Genomic DNA, 21,651 nt, shown 5'->3' on the forward strand with positions numbered 1-21,651 from the left:
ATTCCCATTTTGTTGGATTGGTCCTTTGTTGGCTTGTCAGCAATTAATATGCACATGTCTTTTTTTCTCTGGCTGCTTCTTCTGCAGAAAGGAATTCTGCTTGGCTCCCTTTGGATTATTTGATATTTTATATTTAATGTCCTTCCTTCCTTATTATCCCAGAAGATAATTACTCCTTCTATTCCCATAGCCTCCCTCCTCCCCCCCCCGCCCCAATAGCATTTCAGCCTTTAGTTGAGTTGACAGTGCCTCCCAGTTTTTCCATGGAAAAAACCCCATTAGACCAAGGCTATCCTGGACAAGGAAATTACTTAAAAAACAAATAATATCAGTCTCACTACTTATTTTTGAGGAATTGCACCACTAATTGCACACATAAATCTATTTGTCTCAAAACCATGTCTTTTAATGAACTTGCTCACATCTTTAGCTCTGTATTTAAAGCAGCTAAAAACTCTTCAACAGCTTATTTTAGTTTCCTAACATAAGACTTATTTCTGACATTTTTACAATGAAATGTACATGATAAACTAAAATATTCACTACCAATATGGTGTTGTCACACAAGCAGTAAATTCATTACATCTTAAAAGAAAACATAAATAATTTTTATAGATTCAAAACACTTATTGGTTCGTATAATTCTGAATAAATGCTGAAAGAAGTACTGCTGAAAGTACATTGAATGAAATTATCCTCAAATTCAGCTGTAATTTTACCTTAATGCATTATAATTCAGATGTCAGCTTTTTCTTTCATAATTTGATTCTGCTTGGCTATTAGGATTGCTCAATGCTTACTCTGTTTTATTGCTCTTAGATGAAATAAATTAAGCTGTGTAGCAATATAAAAGATAATATTCATTGTTATAAATTTAGTATTTACACAGATGAAACATCTTAAATTCCCCCTTCATCTATTTTAAATTAAGTATGAGATTTAAATCACTTGATCTGATTGAGAGCAAGCGCTGAAAATGAAGGGACTGTGGGCAATCAAAAAAGCACTCTGAGATTCTGATCAAGGCATTCATTATTGGTGATGGGAAACAGCACTAAACAATAATTGATTGCATTATGGACAGTGTAGAGAAACCTGCCATGAGAAAATATTCTATTCATAGGCTGAGAATGATTTTGAACAGGTAGAAAGTGAGAGCAATAAGTATTTCCACTTGCTCAGGTATGGTGGTTGTAAAAAAGGAGCCTTTGGATCAGTCTGGATTTATGAACTTTGTGTGATAAATTTATATTCAATTTTAAGTGCTATCCCCCTTTATAGTTGCTCTTTTAACTAGGGATGTAATCATATACTTAATTTTAACCATAAAACATTTTCTTTTAACTCTGATTTTCTCCATCTGACTCCTTATAATCCTCAGTAATTTTTTTATAGGCAAAAAAACTCAACCCTATACATGAGGTAAAAAAATGCTTGGCCTGAAACTATTCATAGACCCAAGAGTCTCAATTAAATCTATGCTAACTCTCTCAAGGATGTTGTTCACTCCAGAATAGCTCTATCATTACTGAAAATGAAACCTTGTTTCTTGCAGACAGCCTTCTGCCATGCAGTCTGAAATGTGAAGACAGCTTCAGTTGTCTTAGTTTTAGTGTGTCTGGTAAATTGCTGCATTTTGAAAGACAGTGATCTAGATTTTTACGCAGATCAGTTACTTGCAGCGATTTAGAATTTTACACTAATCAGTTGCTGATGATATATTTTGGATTCTAGCTGCAGTTGTAGTGACAGGTTGTTTTAATGGAAGCAAATCTGTGCAAAACCTGTTAGCTGCATCCATTCTCCAACTCCTTCCTCATTCCTGATGTGCAAAGAATAATAATGTTTCTTTTAAACAGTCAGTGTTCACTGTCTTCCTGTACAACCTCTAAATATGTTGCCACTTCTCAGTACCCATCCTGATTCTGTAGTATTCTCCAATCCCTGTTTTCCTTCAACTCCAGTTCTGCCTTCTGTTGTGAAGTTTTTTTGGCTTTTCAGCATAGCATCTCTCTTCCTCTCTGGCTTAAATTGAAAGAGGGTAGATTTAGATTGGATATGAAGAAGAGATTCCTTACTGTGAGGGTGGTAAAAGACTGGCATAGACTGCCCAGAGGAGCTGTGGCTGCCCTATCCATGGCAGTGTCCATGGACAGGTTGGATGGGGTTTGTAGCAATCTGGGATAGTGGAAGGTGTCCCTGTCAATGCATCTGGACTAGATAATCTGTAGAGGACCCCTCTGACCTGAACTGTATTTCCATAGAATTCTATAACTCTAGAGAGTTATAATTCTATGACTCTGTGGTATGCTGGATAGCCTTCCCAGACAAACTTAGCATTTTCATTATGTTGTAGTCTTCAGATAGGACAAAAGAATATTTTTTTCAAAATTATTGCCTGTTTTTTTTCCCCTTAATAGAGTAACTCATCTCCACAGTTGTGCTGTTTCTGGCCTTCTCATGTTTTCTGTGCTCAGACATTTCAGGCAGAATGGCAAAAGAGGGGGAAAAAAGTTTTGAAGAAAAATGTCATAGAGCACTTTTTAATTCAAACATTTCCTTTGCGGTAATCATTGAAATATAAAGGTTCCTGTTTTCTTCACTGGCAGTGTGCATGTATTATTATATAGTCTATATTTGGCATTGCCTGCAGAGTCCCTGGGCAGTGCTCCAGCCATCCTCAGTGACATTGCTCTTGCATCACTGGGTTGTGTAACAGGCACTTAAGTCTCAAGTAGCCCTTTGAAGCGATGCTTTGAGCTAAGTCCCAGAGAGCTGCTGCCTTTCCAGCACTTGACTACTGATGCAGTGCTGTACCTGTCTAAATTACCTCTTGCACTACAGAAAATCTGAAAAAGAACCCTTAAAAAAATGGAAAAGCAGTCTTTTTACTTTCACTTCTTGATGTGAAATCAGAAAAATTAGTTTATTTTATCCAATTAGATTTTTTCATGTAGAAAAGGAAAAAGGAGAGTAACTATATACTGTGGAATAGGAGCCCAGTTACTCAACTGTTTACTCTATGAATGATGGCATTCTCAGATCTATTTAATACTCTTCAGTTATCTTTGAAATTTAAATCTGGATGAATGTGTATTAAAAGCATATCATTCAAAGCTGAAAGTCTCAGCATAGTAGAGATGGGTACTTCATGCTGTCCAATATTTTAAAGTAATTTGATCTTAGGTTAGATAGTCAGACTTATTTCCTCTCAAGTAAGTGACAAGATGCTATATATTTATTTGTTTATAATGTTAAAAGTATTGCAAACCTGATTAATTGATAAAAACAGTTGAGCCTTCATGTTGATGTTCCACTGTGTGTAAAGAGATCAAGAATTTTTAAAGCCACTGATTATTGGTATGTACTTTACAGCCTGACCTAGCACCTGTAAAATGTTCATGCTGTGAAAACCTGGTGCTTCACACCATAAATTATAAATGAAGAGCTAGTGGAAGAAGGCACAGACTGACAAAGTGGAACAGAGAATTACAAAGCTCAAAAACATTTAACTGACTGGCCATGTAGATATTTAATCAAAGGAGATAAGAAATGTTTTAACATCATGAACAGGAAACTAGTAGATATCTCTGGGAATATTTGTCATGAGAGTGACAAAACTGCTTTCTAAGAGTTGCATTTATTTTGGTATATTTTTGAGGTTCTGCATTAAAATAAAAGAAAATGTAATATAGCTAATTGTTAACTTCGTTTTCTGAGTTGCCTTTCTGTTCCATCCTGGAAGGTTTTTTTCATATAACTTCTTCTAAACTCCTCCTCTGTACGTCATGGTCACTTTCCAGCTATGGTAGTAAGGCCAAGTGTATTAAATATTTCCCTTCTCAGGCAGGTAACCTATCAAACAAGCGATATCACTTCAGGAAGCAAAGGAGAAAAACCGATCCATTTGCTTGAGATCATCTTGCACACTTGAAAGTCATGGCTGCTTCTGCTTTGCTATGCCCACAGCTTGTAGCTCTACTGATGACTTTCCCTATCTACTGACAGCCAAAGTCATTACTAACCAAATTACCTCTACCCAGCAGAAAAAAAACCCCAAATGTAGCCTTAATAGTACTCTTCTGTCCTTTGTATGTCACTTGCATTCTTGGGTGTCATTGTTTGTAAATTGCAAGTACAAGGCAGCCACTTACTCAATCCCTCAGGTGGGATTGGGAGGAGCACCAAAAAAAAAGTATAAATCTTATTGCTTGAGTTAAGAACAGTTTAATAATAGAAACAAAGTAAAATGTAATGTAATGATAATAATAATAATAGTAATAATAGTGATGAAGAAGAAGAACACCAGTTGGAAGTAAAAAGAGAGATAAAACCTAAGGAAAGCAAGTGATGCACAATGCACTTGCTCATCTCTCACTGTCCCATTCCCAGCCCGTTCCCGAGCACTGATCAGCCCCTCACAGCCAATACTCTTCAGGTAACATGCTGAGCATGATGGTCTGGGCTATGGAATATCCCTTTGGCCAGTTTGGATCACTTGTTGTGGCTATGCACCCTCCCAGCTTCTTGTGCACTGGAAGAGCATGAGAAACTAAAAAGCCCTGGACTTGGGGTGAGCATTACCCAGCGACAACCCAAACATTGCTGTGTTACCTTTGTTCCCATACTAAATCTAAAACACAGCACTGCACCAGCCGCTAAGAAGAAAATTACCTCTGTCCCAGCCCAAACCAAGACTCTGGGTCAGTAGGGAAATCAGGGAGCTTGTCTTACTGTTTTAGTAGGAAATACTAACTCCATCCTTTTTGTGTGGCAATGCCATAGGTCTGGAGTGGATAATAATAAATGTCCTGTCACTTCTGAAGGCCCTGTGTTTTGTGGATGAATTCTGAGTTGTAGTTCAGAGTACAGCTCTGCAACAGATGGGCATTGAAAGCAGCTGTGCTTTCCCACCCTCTGTACCACTTCTAAGAGACAAGTTGAACTTTGCTGTTGGCTGGGAAAATCAGGCAAGTCAGGATCTGCCATTTGTGGGGAGAGTGTTTGCTTCGCTTTCTTCATTGTAGCTTTTCTGCCTGCAAAATAAGGATGACCCCATTTCATTTTTTATGATGTAAAAACATGAACTGGATGTAGGTAAACTCAGATTTAGTTGCTGGAGTTAAAAAGTTGGGCTGAGCTACAGAAATAGTAGAAGATGGTTAGAGAATGGTAAAGAGTCTTTGGCTTCAGTGGGTGGGTCTGTGCAGTGCAGAAGAAACCTCGTTCCTGTTTCATGTCTGGAACTGGCCTGACTGTTGTTTCCATGTCTGATTTGCCTATGTGAGGGTTTCAGACTCTGACTGCTTGCCCTTAGCCTGTCTGAAGCGGCTCTGCAGCTCTGAACATACCACCCTCAAGGGCTCTGCCAAAATCCTGGACTGGACCCTTGTCTTAGTCCTTGAGCCAGAGATTCTCAAACAGCTCTTAATGGGGCTGTGCTGCCAGTCAAGCACAAACTTCAGTTGCTTCAGCCTTTGTTCCTCTCCTAAGATTTGTGTGTTCTGTTCCTCTGAGTCACCAAACTGCTAATTTTTCATTATGGTTATTAAGTGACTACTTGAGTAAGCAGTGGCCATCTGTCCTCTCAGTCCCTATTTGTGATGTTATCAGATGTTCTCTTTAAAACTTCTTTCTTTCAAGGGACTCCTGTGGAAAACTTCACACTTCTAGCTCCTCTTAAAAAGAGACAGCTTATGAGGTTGAAAGGTATTAAAGGTATTTCTGTATCAACCTTTCCAGGTATGCATTAGGAAAAGGGAACAAACCTTTGCAATGCCATTTCATTCTTTACTATTAGAGAGGCTGTGTCTTTGGATCAGAACAGGGCAAGGAACAAAGGGTGCCTGAGGTGGGTTTGATTATGCCCATGAACTCCAGAAGGAAGTTTCTACCCCCCTTGAAGAGGAATTCCCAAAAAATATGCAGTATAGGAGCAATAGCCACGGAGTTATTAACTTAATAATTAGTTTGGCTGACTGTTATGTATGAGTATTGTTATAATTTTCCTAAAACTTTTGTATATTGGGGTTTTATTTTTTCACTTATGGGTGTTGTGACATTAATGTTTTGTTCATTCTATCACCACTCAATACAATTATTAAAGACATTAAAAAAGTGCTTGCAAAAATGCAGGTTAACAGCAAAGTGAAGAATATTAAGTTTAGCATTAGTCCCAACCTAAGAGAATTGGCTTCAATACAACAAGTCATTTACCAGTGCAAGGATAAATATGTTTGTCTGAATTTCAGTTGTTTCTAATTTCCCTAATGAAGATATACTTAGGTTAATAAACAGGGCTGACAAAACTGTCAGGTATTCGTGTTCATTTAGGAAATGCTGCCCAGTAATCTACTGTTGACATGAACATGATGGTGAATTGAATATCAATTAGTATTTTCAAGGCAGAATGAAAATTATGAAGTAGGGCAGCTGGGCTCCTCTCATCATTTTGTGATGCCTCTTTTTATCAGGGTTAGCTCTTGATCTTTTTGTATTACAGATGTGAAACCAAAAACATAGAAAAATAATACAGGTCTGGTGGTGTTTTCTGGAGCTGTGAACAGCATTAATTTATCTCACTTCATTTTAACAGCAACCTCTGCTGTAAAGGAGTACCTTAAAGCTGAGTCAATGATAAGAACAGATTGTTTCCCTGGAACCTAAACTCCTTTTTCCCCATCTCATTCTTTGTGAGGAGCACATAAAGTAGAGCAATCTGCCTCTGCCTGCCAGGACTTCCTTGGTTCTCCGCTCACTGCCTGTCCTGCAGGGCTGACATTGCAGAGCTCAGCCCCCTCTGGTGCATTACAAATGTAGGAGTTATGCCTCCTGGCTTAGCTGTGCATTTCACAACCTTCTTCTGCCTTGCTTTCCCGTTGAAAATGCACTGATCAACAAAATCACTTGGAGATCACTTTGACGCTGCTCTTGGGGAAAAAGCTCTGTTACAGGCTAGGAGAATTAGGACATTACCTACTCATTTTCCATTCCACAATTACCTGTGGAAAACTTGGGGCTTCATCTTTTTCTGAGGTAAGCCCATTTTTTTGGATGTGAGAATGCTTTCTTTTTACCTCAGTAGTTTTATTTTTTCTTGTGCTGATGGGTAAGACTCACATGGGAGAAGCAAGTGCCTATGTGAGACCTCAAAATAGGAAATGTTTACAGCTGTCCTAGAGCAAAATAACCTGCTGGGTGGCAGAATAAATAGTTAAGATCGAGCCATATACAATTTGGAATTGTAACTGTTATCCTAGAAAGGTTTCAGTGCAGAAATTGTCATGTGTTTCTGCACTGACAGATTTTCTCTATGCATTGGTGCCACTGAATGTATCAAATGGATTTCCAAGGCTTCATTTGGTATTCGTGAAATAAAACTTGGAATCCTCCTTATTGGGGAAGGCTGAATCTTTTATTGGCTGTTATTACATGCTTTTAACTGATAAATTCTTGAATTTCTCTTCCCACTTTGATATCTTTTCTGGAGTTATAGACAGGGATTAAAATAATGGAAAGAAAAAGAATGCAAAATTTTACTGTTATTTCTTTTGGGTGCAAAAGGATTCGTGTTTATTGAAAATAACTCTGTCTTAGGTATTTATTAATTGTAAGTTACAGTAATTGATTATCACATATTTTGATAGGTGTTTAAAGAATTGCAGTTTTTTCTTTTACAGTGAAATGGCATTGGTAAGGGAGGAGAAATGCTCTTGTTAAAATATGTTTGTGGTTGGAAACTTTAAACCCTGAAGTTAACTTAGAGCTTGCCAATTTTTAAAAAAATCTTCTTTTAAATCCTACTTTCAGAGAGACGGGTGTAACTGATGTAACTGAAGGGTCTGCAATGGTTTGCAACACTAATAATGATGCAACATGAGAATAAAGGGGTTCATGTTGATTTTTAATGTGAGAATAGAAGAAAGTATGAAAAGAGGGTGTAGTAAAACAGAAACATTGGGTATGAGAATGCTGGTTTCCATTCCAGAGAGAGATGGAGCAGTAGGGTTACAGCAGCCTTCAACTTCTCCTCTGAGGAGAACATGCATATGGAAAGGATCATTTTATTGGCTCTGTAATATGATAAATTTTGTTTTAATTTAAAAAATGAACTACCTAAGAAATAGGTAAGAATGTGTTCTAGGGAAAAAAGTTAAATGTAAAAGGTGAGTGGTAGCTTCCCCCCCCCCCAAAAAAAAAGAGCTATTGTTTGTTTTAATCCTGTTTTCTCAGAGCCACAAGACTTCAAATTATATCTATCCAGGAAGTGGTAGGAAACAGTAAGACTGAAACACATAACTGAATCAAATGAGAGAAGAGGGGAAATCATTCCTTAAGCATCTGTATGTAATGTATGGAAAGAAAAATGGTGCTTTGGGGGAATTGGGTTTTGAAGACTCTCACTGGAGACCTTGTGTAATGGAGTAAAACAGTACCAAGAAAGGCATTTATCCAATATAACCCCATCTAATAACGTTGCAAATTTCTTAGCACTGACAAGATGAATGTATCATGAATGGGATACTGGGTTTTGTACATGAAAAATTAGCCTGGACAGTTCTCATTCATCAAAAGAGAATTTTAAAACTGTTTGTGTGAGTGTGCAAATATGAGAATAAGAAAGGTGAAAGGGGAAATTCCTTTTAAAAGTTCCTGATTAGGAAATCACTGATCAGTAAAAAAAAGCCAGTTTTGGATAACAGCTCAGCCTACATTGGAGGTAACATGAAAGCAAAAACTAGAAATATAAACATTTCTCATCATTACTAGAAAACAGAGGATACATGTGGAAATTAGCACATGTTAGAAAATATGTGGTGTAGAAAACTGAAAATAAAAAGTGTGTTAGGTAAATACCCAAGTCTCACAACAGTCATGATAATGGGAATTTCCCTATTGCATTATGAATAAAAATGTTTGTGTGAATGGTATTAAACTAGTTTTAGAAAGAGGCAGAAAATAATGTGTTTGAAATTAGGAAAATCAGAAATAAGTAATTTATTCATAAAATATGACGAATATGAAGTACTCCCCATCTGGTGTAAATAGTTCTCTTCCAAGAGTCCTGAAAGAATTGGCTGAGGACATCTCTGGGCTATTGATGGTAAATTTAATGAGTTTGGGGACTCGGGGAATTCAGGAATACTGGAAAAGCGTAGGTGTTAGAGTTGTGGTTTGAAAAGAAAAGGGAAGCCCCATTAACCAGGTAACTAGATTTTTATAAAACTCACATTTGGAGAAGTCATTTATCTCCTTTGCTCTGCCCCAAGGCAACAGGAGATTATGCAGAAACCAGGCCTGACAGTGTTTAAGGTGTCTTAAAAGCCTCCTGGAGTGGAGATTCCCCAGCTTCCCAATTAGTCACAGCTCTCCCTCTTCTTTACAACTGTAGGGTAGCAAGGATTTTCTTGGAGTCTGACATAAAACTCTTGGAAATGTTGAGGGGAGTGGAAGGATTAGTCTCTCTATTTTGCTGGCTCTAATCCTGCTTATCTCAGGCAAACAGCATTGTCAATACTTTGTTTACTCTCTGATTTGCTGTGACTCCTGTACACTTCCCTGGCAGAATTGCTATCTAGACAGGTGCTCCTCATAGTTTATTACTGCATCTCATTAATCTTGCCTAAACCAGATAGCTGTTGAATGCAAAATAATGAAAATTATGGAAAAGGATTCAATTGATACGTGTATAATGAATGCCAGTTTATTTGGTTTATGGAAAATAGGCCTGGTCATAAAAACAAGCATTTAAATAATATTTCCCAGTTGATTGCACGTTAATTACCAAGGTAACTTGGATATTGCATATCCCCTTCTCTTTCTGTCTTCCTCAGGCAGACAAGCCACAGCAGTAATATGTTGAGTTTTTTTATATTATAACAGATGATGATAGAGTCTTCTGACAGTAAAAAGCTAATTTTTTTTTTACTAAATGGTTTTTTTAAAAAAAACCCTGAGGTCTAAGAAGCCTTAAAGTAGTTTTATTGACTGTTAAATCACAGAATTTGAGATACTCGTTATACACCATTCAATATCCTAACATTTTTCATTAGTAACATGAAAATGAATATATACTCAATACCTGACAAAAGAGCAGTAAGTAAAGAAAGGAGGAGGGTGTGTAGACAGGGAGGAGCCTTTATCACTTAGTAAAGGTCAGCCCTTGCAAATGAAATTTGTTTTAGTATAAACCAGTGCGTCTTTGTACATTCAAGAGCAGAAATTTAACCCAAACTGGAAAAAAAAAAATTACGAAAAGGAGTGAATCTGTACAGGACAGTGATCTTGTGGAGTAGTAACAGCCTATGATTGCAATGCTGCAGAAAAAAAAAAAAGGCTAATGTGACCCTGGATATATAAATAGGATATAAAAATAGCCAGGACTCTTCATACATATTGTTAAAAGGAATGATTTCAGAATACTGCATGTGATCCTCTTTTTAAAAATTAAAAAAAACAAACCATAAAACCTGAAAGAAAATACAGACACTTCAGAAGACAGCAGCAACTCTCTTGAGGACTGGAAGTGAGAGACTTCAAAAGCTCTCTGTGTTTGCCTTATAAATATAAACTTTGCAGTCAATAATAAAGTTCTCAGGCACAAAAAAAGCTGCCAATTTTGCCCATTTCTGGGGGTCATCTGTAATGTGTCCCTGCCTTGCTGGAAGATACTGAAACTTTTACATGGTACAGACAAGATGTTCCTGAATTGTTAGTGCTGTCTTCAGAAATGAACGTCTGTGTATTGCTCTGTTTTCCTAGCAAATCTTAGGCTTACCCACTCTAGAGGTAACAGTGAAATTCTTAAAATGAGCAGATCAAACTGGGTGATCCAATATCAGACTGTGATTCCATGAAGTTGGCCAAAATCCTGTATTAATTGTGTTAATTCACACATACCCTCTCTGGCGATGAAAAGAAGAAAAATGGTGAAATGAATATTTGGAGGGCTTTTTTCCTTGATGATGGCAGAGTTCATCTTTAGAAGAGTATTTTGGAATGAAAATTAAAATTCCACCCTGTCAGTCCTTGGAGCTCTGCTCATTGTAATTTTAGGTAAAACAGTTTCCTTGGGACCAGGTAAAACCTCTGAAAATATTAATTTCAGTTGTAAAGTCTAATAATAGCAGTGTAAGATAGAGTCCAGAAAAAAGGAAACTGAAGCTCAATGTGACATAATGAGTAATAATAATATATATTAATGTATGTGCTGGAAAAAAAAGCTAAACACTTCAAAGAATGAAATGGGCAGGTAATTAAACAATAGGCTTGCAGATATATGTTCAAGTCTGTGTATTATTATGGAAGTGTTAGAATCCCCAGTTTAGTTATTTAAGAAAGGACATTCAAGTGCTGAGTTCTTTTTATCCAAAGAGTTTTTGAAAGGGTCTTTGAGTTCATTTTGAATCATGACATGACTTTGTACTGGTAGACCTAAACTCTTGTTCACTGTGCAAGTTTTAGAGCCATCACCTCAGAAAAGTGCCTGCTAAAAGTGGAGGTTGGATGTCACAAATGTCAATAACATTGCTGAGTCTCAGCCAGTGTTCTCAGAGCTTTTCCCGTAAAATATTCACTGCAGTAGTTCCAGACACACTTCTGTTTATGCTGCCAGCTAATGGCTTGTCCATAATGGACACTTTTCATTTTTTTAAGAAGGATGGAGCTTTTTATGGCATACAAAGGACCATAAATAAGTAAATGTAGGGACAAGGGTCAATAAATATGACTTTGTGATCCCATTAGCTTTTTAGGGAATTTTCTCATTATAAGCATCATAGGAGTAGTGCCCACATTCTTGTTTTAGTCTTTTTGCATATGAATTTCCAGTTCTTTTGAAACTTTCCCTGTCCTGCAGGCAGAGGGGAAGCCTCCACTCCTGTATGTCATTCAGATGTTTACATGCTGGCATTCCTCTTCGCCTGGAGCTCTTTGGCAGAGGGATTTTCTGCCATAAGAGCTGTGAGTTGGAAGCATCTTGGCAGTGCAGATTTGTCTGCCATCAGGGCTGTGCTGCTGGGGATAGGCTGCTTCTTAATCAACTTGTTTAAAGACAGCTTGGGTGTCTCTGTCCCACACTGAAGTCTAGCATGTAGATATCTCCAAACCTCTGAAGTGCTTGAGGAGTTTATTGCTTTATCCATGTCCTCATTTGTATAGCAGACTCTGTTGAATCCACAGCTTTACTGGAGTTTGTGTTTCTTTGGCATAAACATAAGGTTTACTTGATATTTCAGTATTTGCACATTTTTGATTGACAATTATTTTACGTCTTATAATATGACTGCTTTTGGAAAGACAGTCTTTTTATTTTTATGATTTTTTATTACTGACCCTGAAGGTGATACCATTCTAGTTCTGGTTAGTATTTGTTTGGTGGTTTGAATCCTCCAGTTGGAGAATTCTCCAATTGATTTGAATTTTCCAGTTCTTACAGATTTGGTAGCTACAGGTGAGAATATGTGATCATTCAAGAGCCTTTGTTTGTCAAAGGTATCAAAAATTGTATTTTAACAAAACTCAGTTACTCATTGGGGATCATTTGGTAAATGTATATGAGGAATATTATTAGATCAACTAAATCTAAACCTAATATACTTTCAGTGATGAATTTACTCTAGTTTTTAATTTTTTTAATGTATAGCTTTGAGCCTTCAAGTAGTATCTGATTAATTCAGGCAAGGAATTAATTAATTCAGGCTCCACTGAAGAAATGAATTAGTTTTCCTTTCTGTATTTTGGGTCTTGTTCCACAGAAGTATTAATTTTTGAATACCTGGATGATGTTTATTAAATTGCGGTCTTGCTACCACAAAAATTGTAAAACTGAAATGACACTTCAAACCTTAATTAATGCTGCTCAGAGAAAAAATTATTTCTGCCTGCAGGTCTATAGGAATAGCACCTGACAAAGAGCAAGATATAACTTGAAATTCAGCTGGAAACAAAGTACATAACAAGTAGTCCATGTTTTCTGGGTGGAGAAAAGATGGGGGGAAGAGATGGAAAGAAGAAAACAATCACCTAAGATGAAATGTTCTCAGAAACCCACTGAGCAGTTAGTCCTCTATGAAAAAGAAATGTGTAAACCCAGTTTGGTTTTCTTTTTTTGGAGGTAACAGGTCTCCAGTTATAATCAACTTAAAAGTTTTACACAGGAAACTGCTGTGTCAAATGTCAAGTGAGAAGATGCTTTTTTTTGACTCTTCCACAAGAGCATTGTAGCCTGACACAAATAAAAAACACCATGACAGCTATAAATCTGTCAAAAGACAGCAAATAATCTCAATGAGGATAGTGATCCTTTTTTTAAAGTAAAATAGGGATTGTAAAAAGTTTTTTATACTCAAATTATTCACAAAGCCTCATCCAGTGAAGTGATGAAGAAGTGGAGAGCAGAATACTCCCCTCTGTTGAATATATTTTAAAAATGTCATTATTTCTTCACATAAACCATTAAGCTTTTGTGTGGTTTATGCTGAGCTTTTTACTTGCCTGTAAGTCTGTTGACAAGACAGCAAACTTTAGTTTCAGTTTAAAAGTCACCATCCATGCAAACGTAGAGGAGCTCTAAGTGTCACTAGTACAAAAGAGAAGGGAAGATGCTGGGTCAGGCTCCCTCTAATAAGCTTCCAAGTTCAGTGTCCATGCCAAGGTGCCTTTTCCATAAGGCAGAAAAACATGACCTGCTGTACTGCTCTCTATAAACACATTAGAGAGAGCTGTACATTGATTATTTGGACAAACAAGAGGTAGAAGATAGCACACAGCAATATAAACCCCACAAATGTGGGGATAGTAGGGTCACATTTCAAAATAATTGCTTAATTATTTTTCTCGATCATTTAACCATTCAAATAAGAGCTGGAATTAGTGGGCTGTAAGGAGGAACTCAGCAATCAAAACACACCAACTCAGTAATTAAAATAAACTGCCCTGTATAATACTTAATTTTGTGTTTAAATCCTAATGCAGATTTCTGAAGTTAGAGGGTCGGATGTAACAATTCCATTAGAGGGCAGTAGTACCTGTGGGTAAAACGTCTCATGTGCTGTATATATTATGTTTAGCATCAGTGAATGGAAGTGAAAAAGTAAGTTAATTTAATTTAACATTAAAATAATGCCGAAATATTTTGTAATATACAATAAAACACATTCTATCTTATATTAAAAAAAAAACATAATTATGACAGAAGTGATGCAAAATATATGCAGCAAATATTAATGCTGTGGTACTCCATCCAAGAGAGAAACTGAAGTTGCTTGTCTTTCTGTGTTCTCAATTTGTAAATTGTATAACTTTATTTCTGGGATGTTTATGGGTTTCATTAAAAAAAATCTTACTTTTGAAACTGTGTCTTTTACTAGTTTTAATGCTGCAAATTTTCCAGTTTTCCAGGCAAGGGATTGCAGGAATGTTATGTTTGATCAGGCATCTTTTAATGGTTAAATATCAGTAGTATACTGTGATTTGGCAGTGATTTCTGCAGAAGATTTAGGGGTTTTTATGAATTTTGAGACTTTTTTAGGTAAGAAATGTAAGGCATGAAAGCCCAAATGAACCTGGCTAACATGGCAAGTTCAGTCCTTCCTCTTTTAATATTCTGCTGTGTATAATCCAAGCAATACCACAAACACCATTTCTTTTTCCATTTTCAGTTGTGTTACTTGATACTACAACTGCCCTCGGAGAACTAGGATGGAAAACATTTCCCTTAAATGGGGTAAGTCTCTCACTATTTTGGTTTTTTTGCTCTGGATTTTGGCATTCTGACACTTTGGAAGTGAATGGGTGGATATTCTTGCAATATAGACTTGTCTGAAAGAGTTTAGTTGTTCTTGGGACTGAGCTGCCGGTGTTGTGAATTGGAATTACAGATGCAAGAATGACAAGAGTAAACATTGTTATGTTCTTCTCTTGCTTCTCTGAATACTAAGTATCTATCTTTAAATCCAATTCTAACTGTTCTACATCATAAAGTTTCATATGAAAAAATTCCTATGCTGCAGGAATGTGTTACAGCTTTTTTTTTTTTTTTTTTTTTTTTTTTTTTTTTTGTAAAATAAAAGGAAAAATAATTTTCTGTTTTGCAAATTGGAACAAAACTTTTATGGTTAAGTAAGAGCCAGTATGGACTTTAGCATTTGATAATATGGCATCAGATTGCCTAAATCAGAAAAGTGAAAACATTAATAGTGTCTGTTATCCTTGGGGACAGTGAGCATGCGGTAGAGCAGCATTTTTACTCTCTAAAGTTCAGCCAGTGCTTTGCCAGTGGCTGCACTTTCAGAACCTGTTTTTTTTTCCTTTCCACTCAGCTAATGCATGTCACAGAGTTTCAGGGGCATTTGGAGTTTCACTTTTAAAGTAAGATGTACTATTCTGGAGCATTTAACATGTTCTGCATCAACTTGTAGTTCTGATGTCAGTGTACATACTGTTTATCACTTATTTTTATACTAGCTTGCATTATCTCCTGATTCTTGTGTATGAGGCATATAATTACTTGCTTCTCTGAAATGAGCTCTGAAAATACTGTTTTTCTGAGAGAAACATCTTGTTCCATTTTCAGTCATTTTATTTGCCATGTTCTGTTCCAGAAGGAAGTAGAAACTGTCTACCCTCAGCACCTTAATAATCCATTTTTGTAAAATGCCTTCTGTGTCTTTGCCTTCGGGGATTTCAAACCGTATGACATTTCTTAATCTCAGCCTGTTTTCAACTTTATGGATTACTCTTTTTCTTTGTATTCCTAGGCATAATTTCCATCTTTCACAGATACTTCTGTGTTTTACATTTTGTATGCAGTCTCGTGCAATCAGAGTTATAATTCTGAAACTTTCCTTTAAAAATCCCAGACAAAATAAATACTGTCAGACACCACAATGAGAAATGAATCAAGAAATTTTTGCACTAGCAAAAAGTAAGGACTGTCATCTACCATGATGAGAGAATCCAGTGAGGAATGTTTGGTTTGAGCACTGGGCTGAGCTCCACTGAAGTGCATGGTACATTTGGAAAGCACAAAATATATAATTGCAGGTATTGTGTAAATTTTTAAAAGCTTCAGATACTCCAAAATAGCCACAGTATACAAACACAAAAACATGTGCACTCCACGTTAATTTAAAACACAGCTATTATAACACCTAGTTTTTGGCTCCTCGTACATACCCTGAACAATAGTTTTGCAGCCTCTTGAGGGTTTTGAGTATCTTAGGACCTCTGCTGTATATTAAGAATTGGCAGCACTTACTAGAACACATAAAGGAGTTTGCATTTCAGTAAGAACCTGGGATTCAATTAGTAAAATATTTCCCAAAAATGTACAAAGTGGTTTGGAAAAAAAAAGGAGTTAGAGTAAATATTGGGGAGAAAAGTGGTTTGTAGCATAAAATCATGGAATCATTTGTATTGGAAAAGACCTTTCAGATCACTGAGTTCCACTGTTAACCCAAGACCACCATGTTCATCATGTCCCCAAATGCCACAGTCACACACTTTTTGAACACCTCCAGGGATGGTGATTTATGTCCACAGTGCTACCTAATCTGAGTTACTCTTGTATCCTAATATAATCCAGAATATGGTGCAAGCATTGGTGTGATTGAGATTATCACTGCAGAGATAAGAATCTGTTTTGTCCCATGATGGGCACATTAAGATTTTCTTGTTTCCTGAAAGAGAGTGACAGATTTTGTGTTGTTGCTGTTTTTTGAAAGAAATTTTTGTTCAGATACTACTGAAATGTAATTTGTTACTTTAATCAAACCTTTTTCTAAGTGTTTGTGTAGTGTTTATGTGTGTAAGAAAAATGTCATTGACATATGATTACTGCTCTGCTGAACATTTTTGATTTTAGGAGGACGGGTTGATGGGTTTTCCTGAGCCTGTGACATTAGCAGAAGTCATTAATTTACTGGCACACTCAGTAACAAGGAATGTTTTCATTAAATTGAAGAGCAACTGAAATAATAATGCTTGGGATTTGGGTAATATTGAGTATGCCTCAGAGATTTTAAACTAACAGGCCAGGGTGAAGTGGGATAAAAAAAATCAGGAGGTTCTTTTGGAACTTACAGAACCTTAAACTTTGCTTCCCAGACTTTTTATTTATAGTAGATTCATAGCATAACATTTGTAAACTTTCAGCAGTTTCGGTCATCATTGAGCTGCAATAATGTGTTATTCATTTCTTGGGAATATAATATGTGATTTTGTTTTTAAATTTTCTTCTCAGTTTTTTGTGCATCCTTCCTGAAGCATGAGAATGCAATAGTTTTTTTCTTATAAATGTGTTTTATTCGCATGTCGGATTTTTTTTCCTTGTATTTTGAACAGGTAATAAATTTAGTGCTTAGAGCTACAAAAATGCAGCATAAAACATTAATATCTCTGAGGTCAATAGCATCAACTTTTGTTGACTGAGTTCCAGTTTAGCTTCTTAGTGATGGGCTGTCTAAAATTTCTGCCTTAATAATGGACACATCTGATACTTCCTCTGTTCTTTGGGCTGTAGTTCAAAATAACCGATTGATTTATGAGAAAGCATGCACTATGAAAGGAGATCTTTACTCACCAAACTGTCACTCCATAACCTTGAAAATACAGAACAGAGGTTTGGGGCTTTTTTGTTTGGTACGAAAAATGGGAAGACACAAGTTCATGTCTTTCAGAAGAGGATGTGGATGGGAGCTAGTGGGCAGTCTCAAGTGCTCAAGTGCCTGTGAAGTAAAATTCAGCAGTCTAACCAAAGTCAGTTTGCTGACCTTGGGGACACAGTTAGGAACTAGGAAAGAAATGAAAAAAATCTGAAAGTCCAACTGAAATGCAGTGGTCCACAACTTTCCTTTACACATTAGCAGTAATACTAATAAAATAGGGAACCTTATTCAGCTGCAGTTGGTGAGATATCTTTCTTCTGTCTTTAATGTAACATTAAAAAAATATTTTTTATTTCCCACTGCATTAATCATTGCAACACAATTTTGGAGCAAATTTTTCTCAGAAGCTGTGGTTTGGGGACTGTTGCCATAAAGGCATGTCCAGTCCTGATAAATTTCTGCCATAGAATCATAAAATAATTTGGGTTGGAATGAGAGATTGTCCAGTTTCAGCTCCCTGCTGTGGGCAGGATGCCACAAGACCACACTGGTCAAACCTCAGACCATCCAGTCTGCCCTTGAACACTTCCAGGGATGGAACAGCCACAGCTTTTCTGGGCAACCTGTGCCAGGGCCTCAGCACCCTCACAGGAAATAATTTCTTCCCAATATCCAATTTAAACCTCCTCTCTTCAGTTTAGAGCCATTAGCTCTCATCATATCTCTCCATGCCCTTGTGAAGAGTCCCTCTCCAGCTCTCTTGTGGCCCCTTTTGGCTTTGGAAGGTGCTCTAAAGTCCCCCCACAGCCTTCTCTTCTCCTGGCTGAACAAGCCAAACTTGTGTGTAGCCACTTCAAAAATCAGTTTAAAAGGAGGGCAAGCGCAAAGCTGTGAGACATTTACATGTGGAAAAGACTTACAAAAGCTATTTTGACTGGTCATGGTAGACACAATGGATGGCCTCAGCAGTAAAGAACCTACTAGAAGTCCTCTAAATTATTTGACAGCTCTGTGAGTGATGAAGCTACTTTAGTTTCCACAATTATTTGAACAGTTTCCTTGTCAAATGTTAATTTACCTATTGATCTATCCAGGGAAATAATTCTGGTTTGAATATATTGTTTCTTTAGGGAATTTTAATTATTTTTTAATAACAGTTGCTAATATACAGTATTACTGTTCTTCCTGTGTTATGAATTTTTTGAGACTAATCTTGTCAAAGTACTGATGTTTTTTCCCTACCAGACTGTTTATATTACCCTCTCTGTTAAAATAATTGTTTTACAGTAAATGCATTCACCAACTGTTAATTTTTTAGCTGATTCTTACCTGATTAGGAGGCATTTCTGTATTTTATAGAAACAAGTGGTTTGAATGGCTTGGTACTGTTTGTCACAAATGGCACTGATGTTTTCCTGTGCCATGCAAACATTTCTTTCAATGCAGCTACATCCATTTTCACCCTCATCTTTTAAATATCTCAGAAAGTGATGGGAGGGAATATATCTTGGAACATTCTTCTACAATATTTAGTATTTTAAACTATTCATTTCCTAAGGTAGACCGTCTTTGAACTATATTTATAAATACATAAGGAAGTTTAAATACTTAATACTGATTTCCTAAATAAAACAATGGTGTTTTCTCAGCACTGTTTTGGTCACCAGTATAAACAGAATTGAAGGGCAGCTGGAAAGAAATTAACTCTGTCCCAGAGAGACACAGTAAACATAATTAAAATTCAAGTTGTATGAAAGTTACCAGGATAAAACAGCAACACCATAAAAAGAAAGTAAAAATCTGAAAGTATTTCACGTTTCTTCCAAACAAATCATAGAATCATTTGGGTAGGAAATGATTTGGATCACTGAGTCTGACTGCAAATTAACACTGCCAAGTCCCTCACTAGGCCATGTCCATAAGTGCCACATTGACTTTTCTTTCCACATCCCCAGGGCTGAGGACTGAGCTCTGTCCCTGGACAGCCTATTCCCATGCTTGGTAACCATGAAAAAAAATAAATCCTAATATCCAATCTAAACCTCCTCTGATGCAACTTCAGGCCATTTCCTTTTATCAAGCCACTTGTTCCCTGGGAGAAGAGACTGAGCCCTGCCTGGCTACCCCCTCCTTTCAGGTGGTTGTAGAGAGTGACGAGGTCTCTCCTGAGCCTCATTTTCTCCAGGCTGAACCCCCCCACCAGCTCCCTCAGTGGCTTCTCATACCACTTCAGACCCTTCCCCAGCTCCATTCCCTTCTCTGGACACATTCCAGCCCCTCAATGTCCTTCTTGTCCTGAGGGGCCCCAAATTGGGCACAAGATTCAAATTGTGACCTCACCAGTGCCAGGTATAGAGGGACAATCCCTGCCCTGCTGCTGCCAGCCTCACTATTCTTGCTTCAGGCCAGGATGCCCTTGGCCTCCTTGGCCACCCGGGGACACAATGACCAGTCTGTGGAACAGAGAACTGCAGCTGTGAGGGAGATGTTGCAGAAGTAGCAAGAAGTTTTAACTAAGAACTGAGGACATTTTTTGAGGGGAAAAAAAAAAGCATCCAAAAGTCTAAGTTCTTTTACCCCTAAGCAGTTCAGCTGTGGCAAAGTTACATCGGTGAAAGTTCACCAGCAGAATGTCAGAGGTGTTACAGAGGCTGTGGTTTTAATAAGAACTTTAATAGAAGGTAGAGATTTAGCTGTCAGAGCATTTAACAGGGATGAAGGGAAAAAAGCTAATCAGATTTTCACGCAATATGGGGAATTTACAGAGATGACATTAAGAAAAAATATTGGTACTCACGTATTTGAGCTGTAATTTGGGCATAATCAGATACTATCCTCTGCAGTGCCATATTTAGAATCCTTTTTGACAGTCAAGTCATTATTTGAGGAAAAAGGTTAAATCAATGGGTAATTTTTTTGAGATTAATTTCCATGCAGAGATTAAACAATTAGGTATATCCATGATCTAGTTAAATGGCTTCCTTAAAGGAGTTGCAGTTGCTCATATGAGATTACTTGCTTGTGAGAGTCCAGCTTCCATGTTTCTTTTAGGAGCATTTCTTAGACCATAAAGGCTTTTCTTGAAAACTGAATGTCCTAGAAGCTGTCAGTGTCCAGGTCGATTGGTACGTGTCTAAATTTTTGGGTTTGTCTGTATTTCCCGGTAAAATGGAAAAAATCTTAATTTTCTTGGAAAACCCTGGAGCCACAGAATTAGCTGTGGCTGTGCTGGGAATTTGAGAGTCTTCTGGGTGGATTCAGGGTCATGGTAGCATGGTCCATCAGAAATAGGTAAATTCAAAAAATTTTCCAGGCACTGTAATGTGATAGTATTTGTCACCCTCAGTTTTTTTTGTACCTACACTTAAGCAGTATCCTGATTATTTTTGTGTGGAACATCTAATTGCAGATCTTACAGAGGCTTGACTAAATACATGGTTGTGTTCTTACTTTGGGCCCACTGGTGCTTGCAGCTTGCCAGATCTAAACCATTCCTAGCCTAAATAATGACATGTCATAAATGAAAAACAAAACAAAACAAAAACTCCCCCCCCAAAAACCAACCTCCCAGAAAAAAGCCCCCCAAAAAACCCCACCAAACAAACAAAAGTTAAATACAAGCCTACAAACCACTTAGAGGGAAGCAGATACAATGGAGGAGGATTATAAACAAATTTGTATGCTCCAGTACAGAACAGCCATATACTAACAGCTAATATATAATCTGTAATAGTACAGCATTAGAAGCAGTCTCTGAGCTGCTCAACCAAATGCAATTTATTGTATTTTTAGTGTTATTATGTGGTAAATCTGAACTTGATGATAGTAATGCTGCATATATTTTTGCATTAATTTTCCATTCCTGTTTAATTTAAATAGTCTTATGCACATACAAACTCTTAGTAAAGGCAAAAGTTATTGTATATATTGATTATTTTTCAATGTATATTGCATATTATATAGCAAAGGAGGGCAAAGAGTGGCAGTAGCAGTATTTCTATTTTCTGTTGTGTTTATCATTTTATGTGTGAGAACCATTCTAACT

The 21,651-nt window shown here is 37.0% G+C and overlaps 1 protein-coding gene across 1 annotated transcript in view; it reads left to right on the forward strand.

Moving 5' to 3' along the window:
* The window catches only part of EPHA6 (EPH receptor A6), a 371,852-nt gene that overhangs the window by 12,349 nt on the left and 337,852 nt on the right, over positions 1-21,651 (forward strand). The window contains exon 2 of the mRNA XM_059871825.1: positions 14,661-14,725. Coding sequence (XP_059727808.1) covers positions 14,661-14,725 — 65 coding nt within the window. The remainder of the gene's footprint in view (positions 1-14,660; positions 14,726-21,651) is intronic.

The sequence above is a fragment of the Haemorhous mexicanus genome, chromosome 2 (assembly GCF_027477595.1).
Source record: "Haemorhous mexicanus isolate bHaeMex1 chromosome 2, bHaeMex1.pri, whole genome shotgun sequence".
In the NCBI taxonomy this organism is placed as follows: Eukaryota; Metazoa; Chordata; class Aves; order Passeriformes; family Fringillidae; genus Haemorhous; species Haemorhous mexicanus.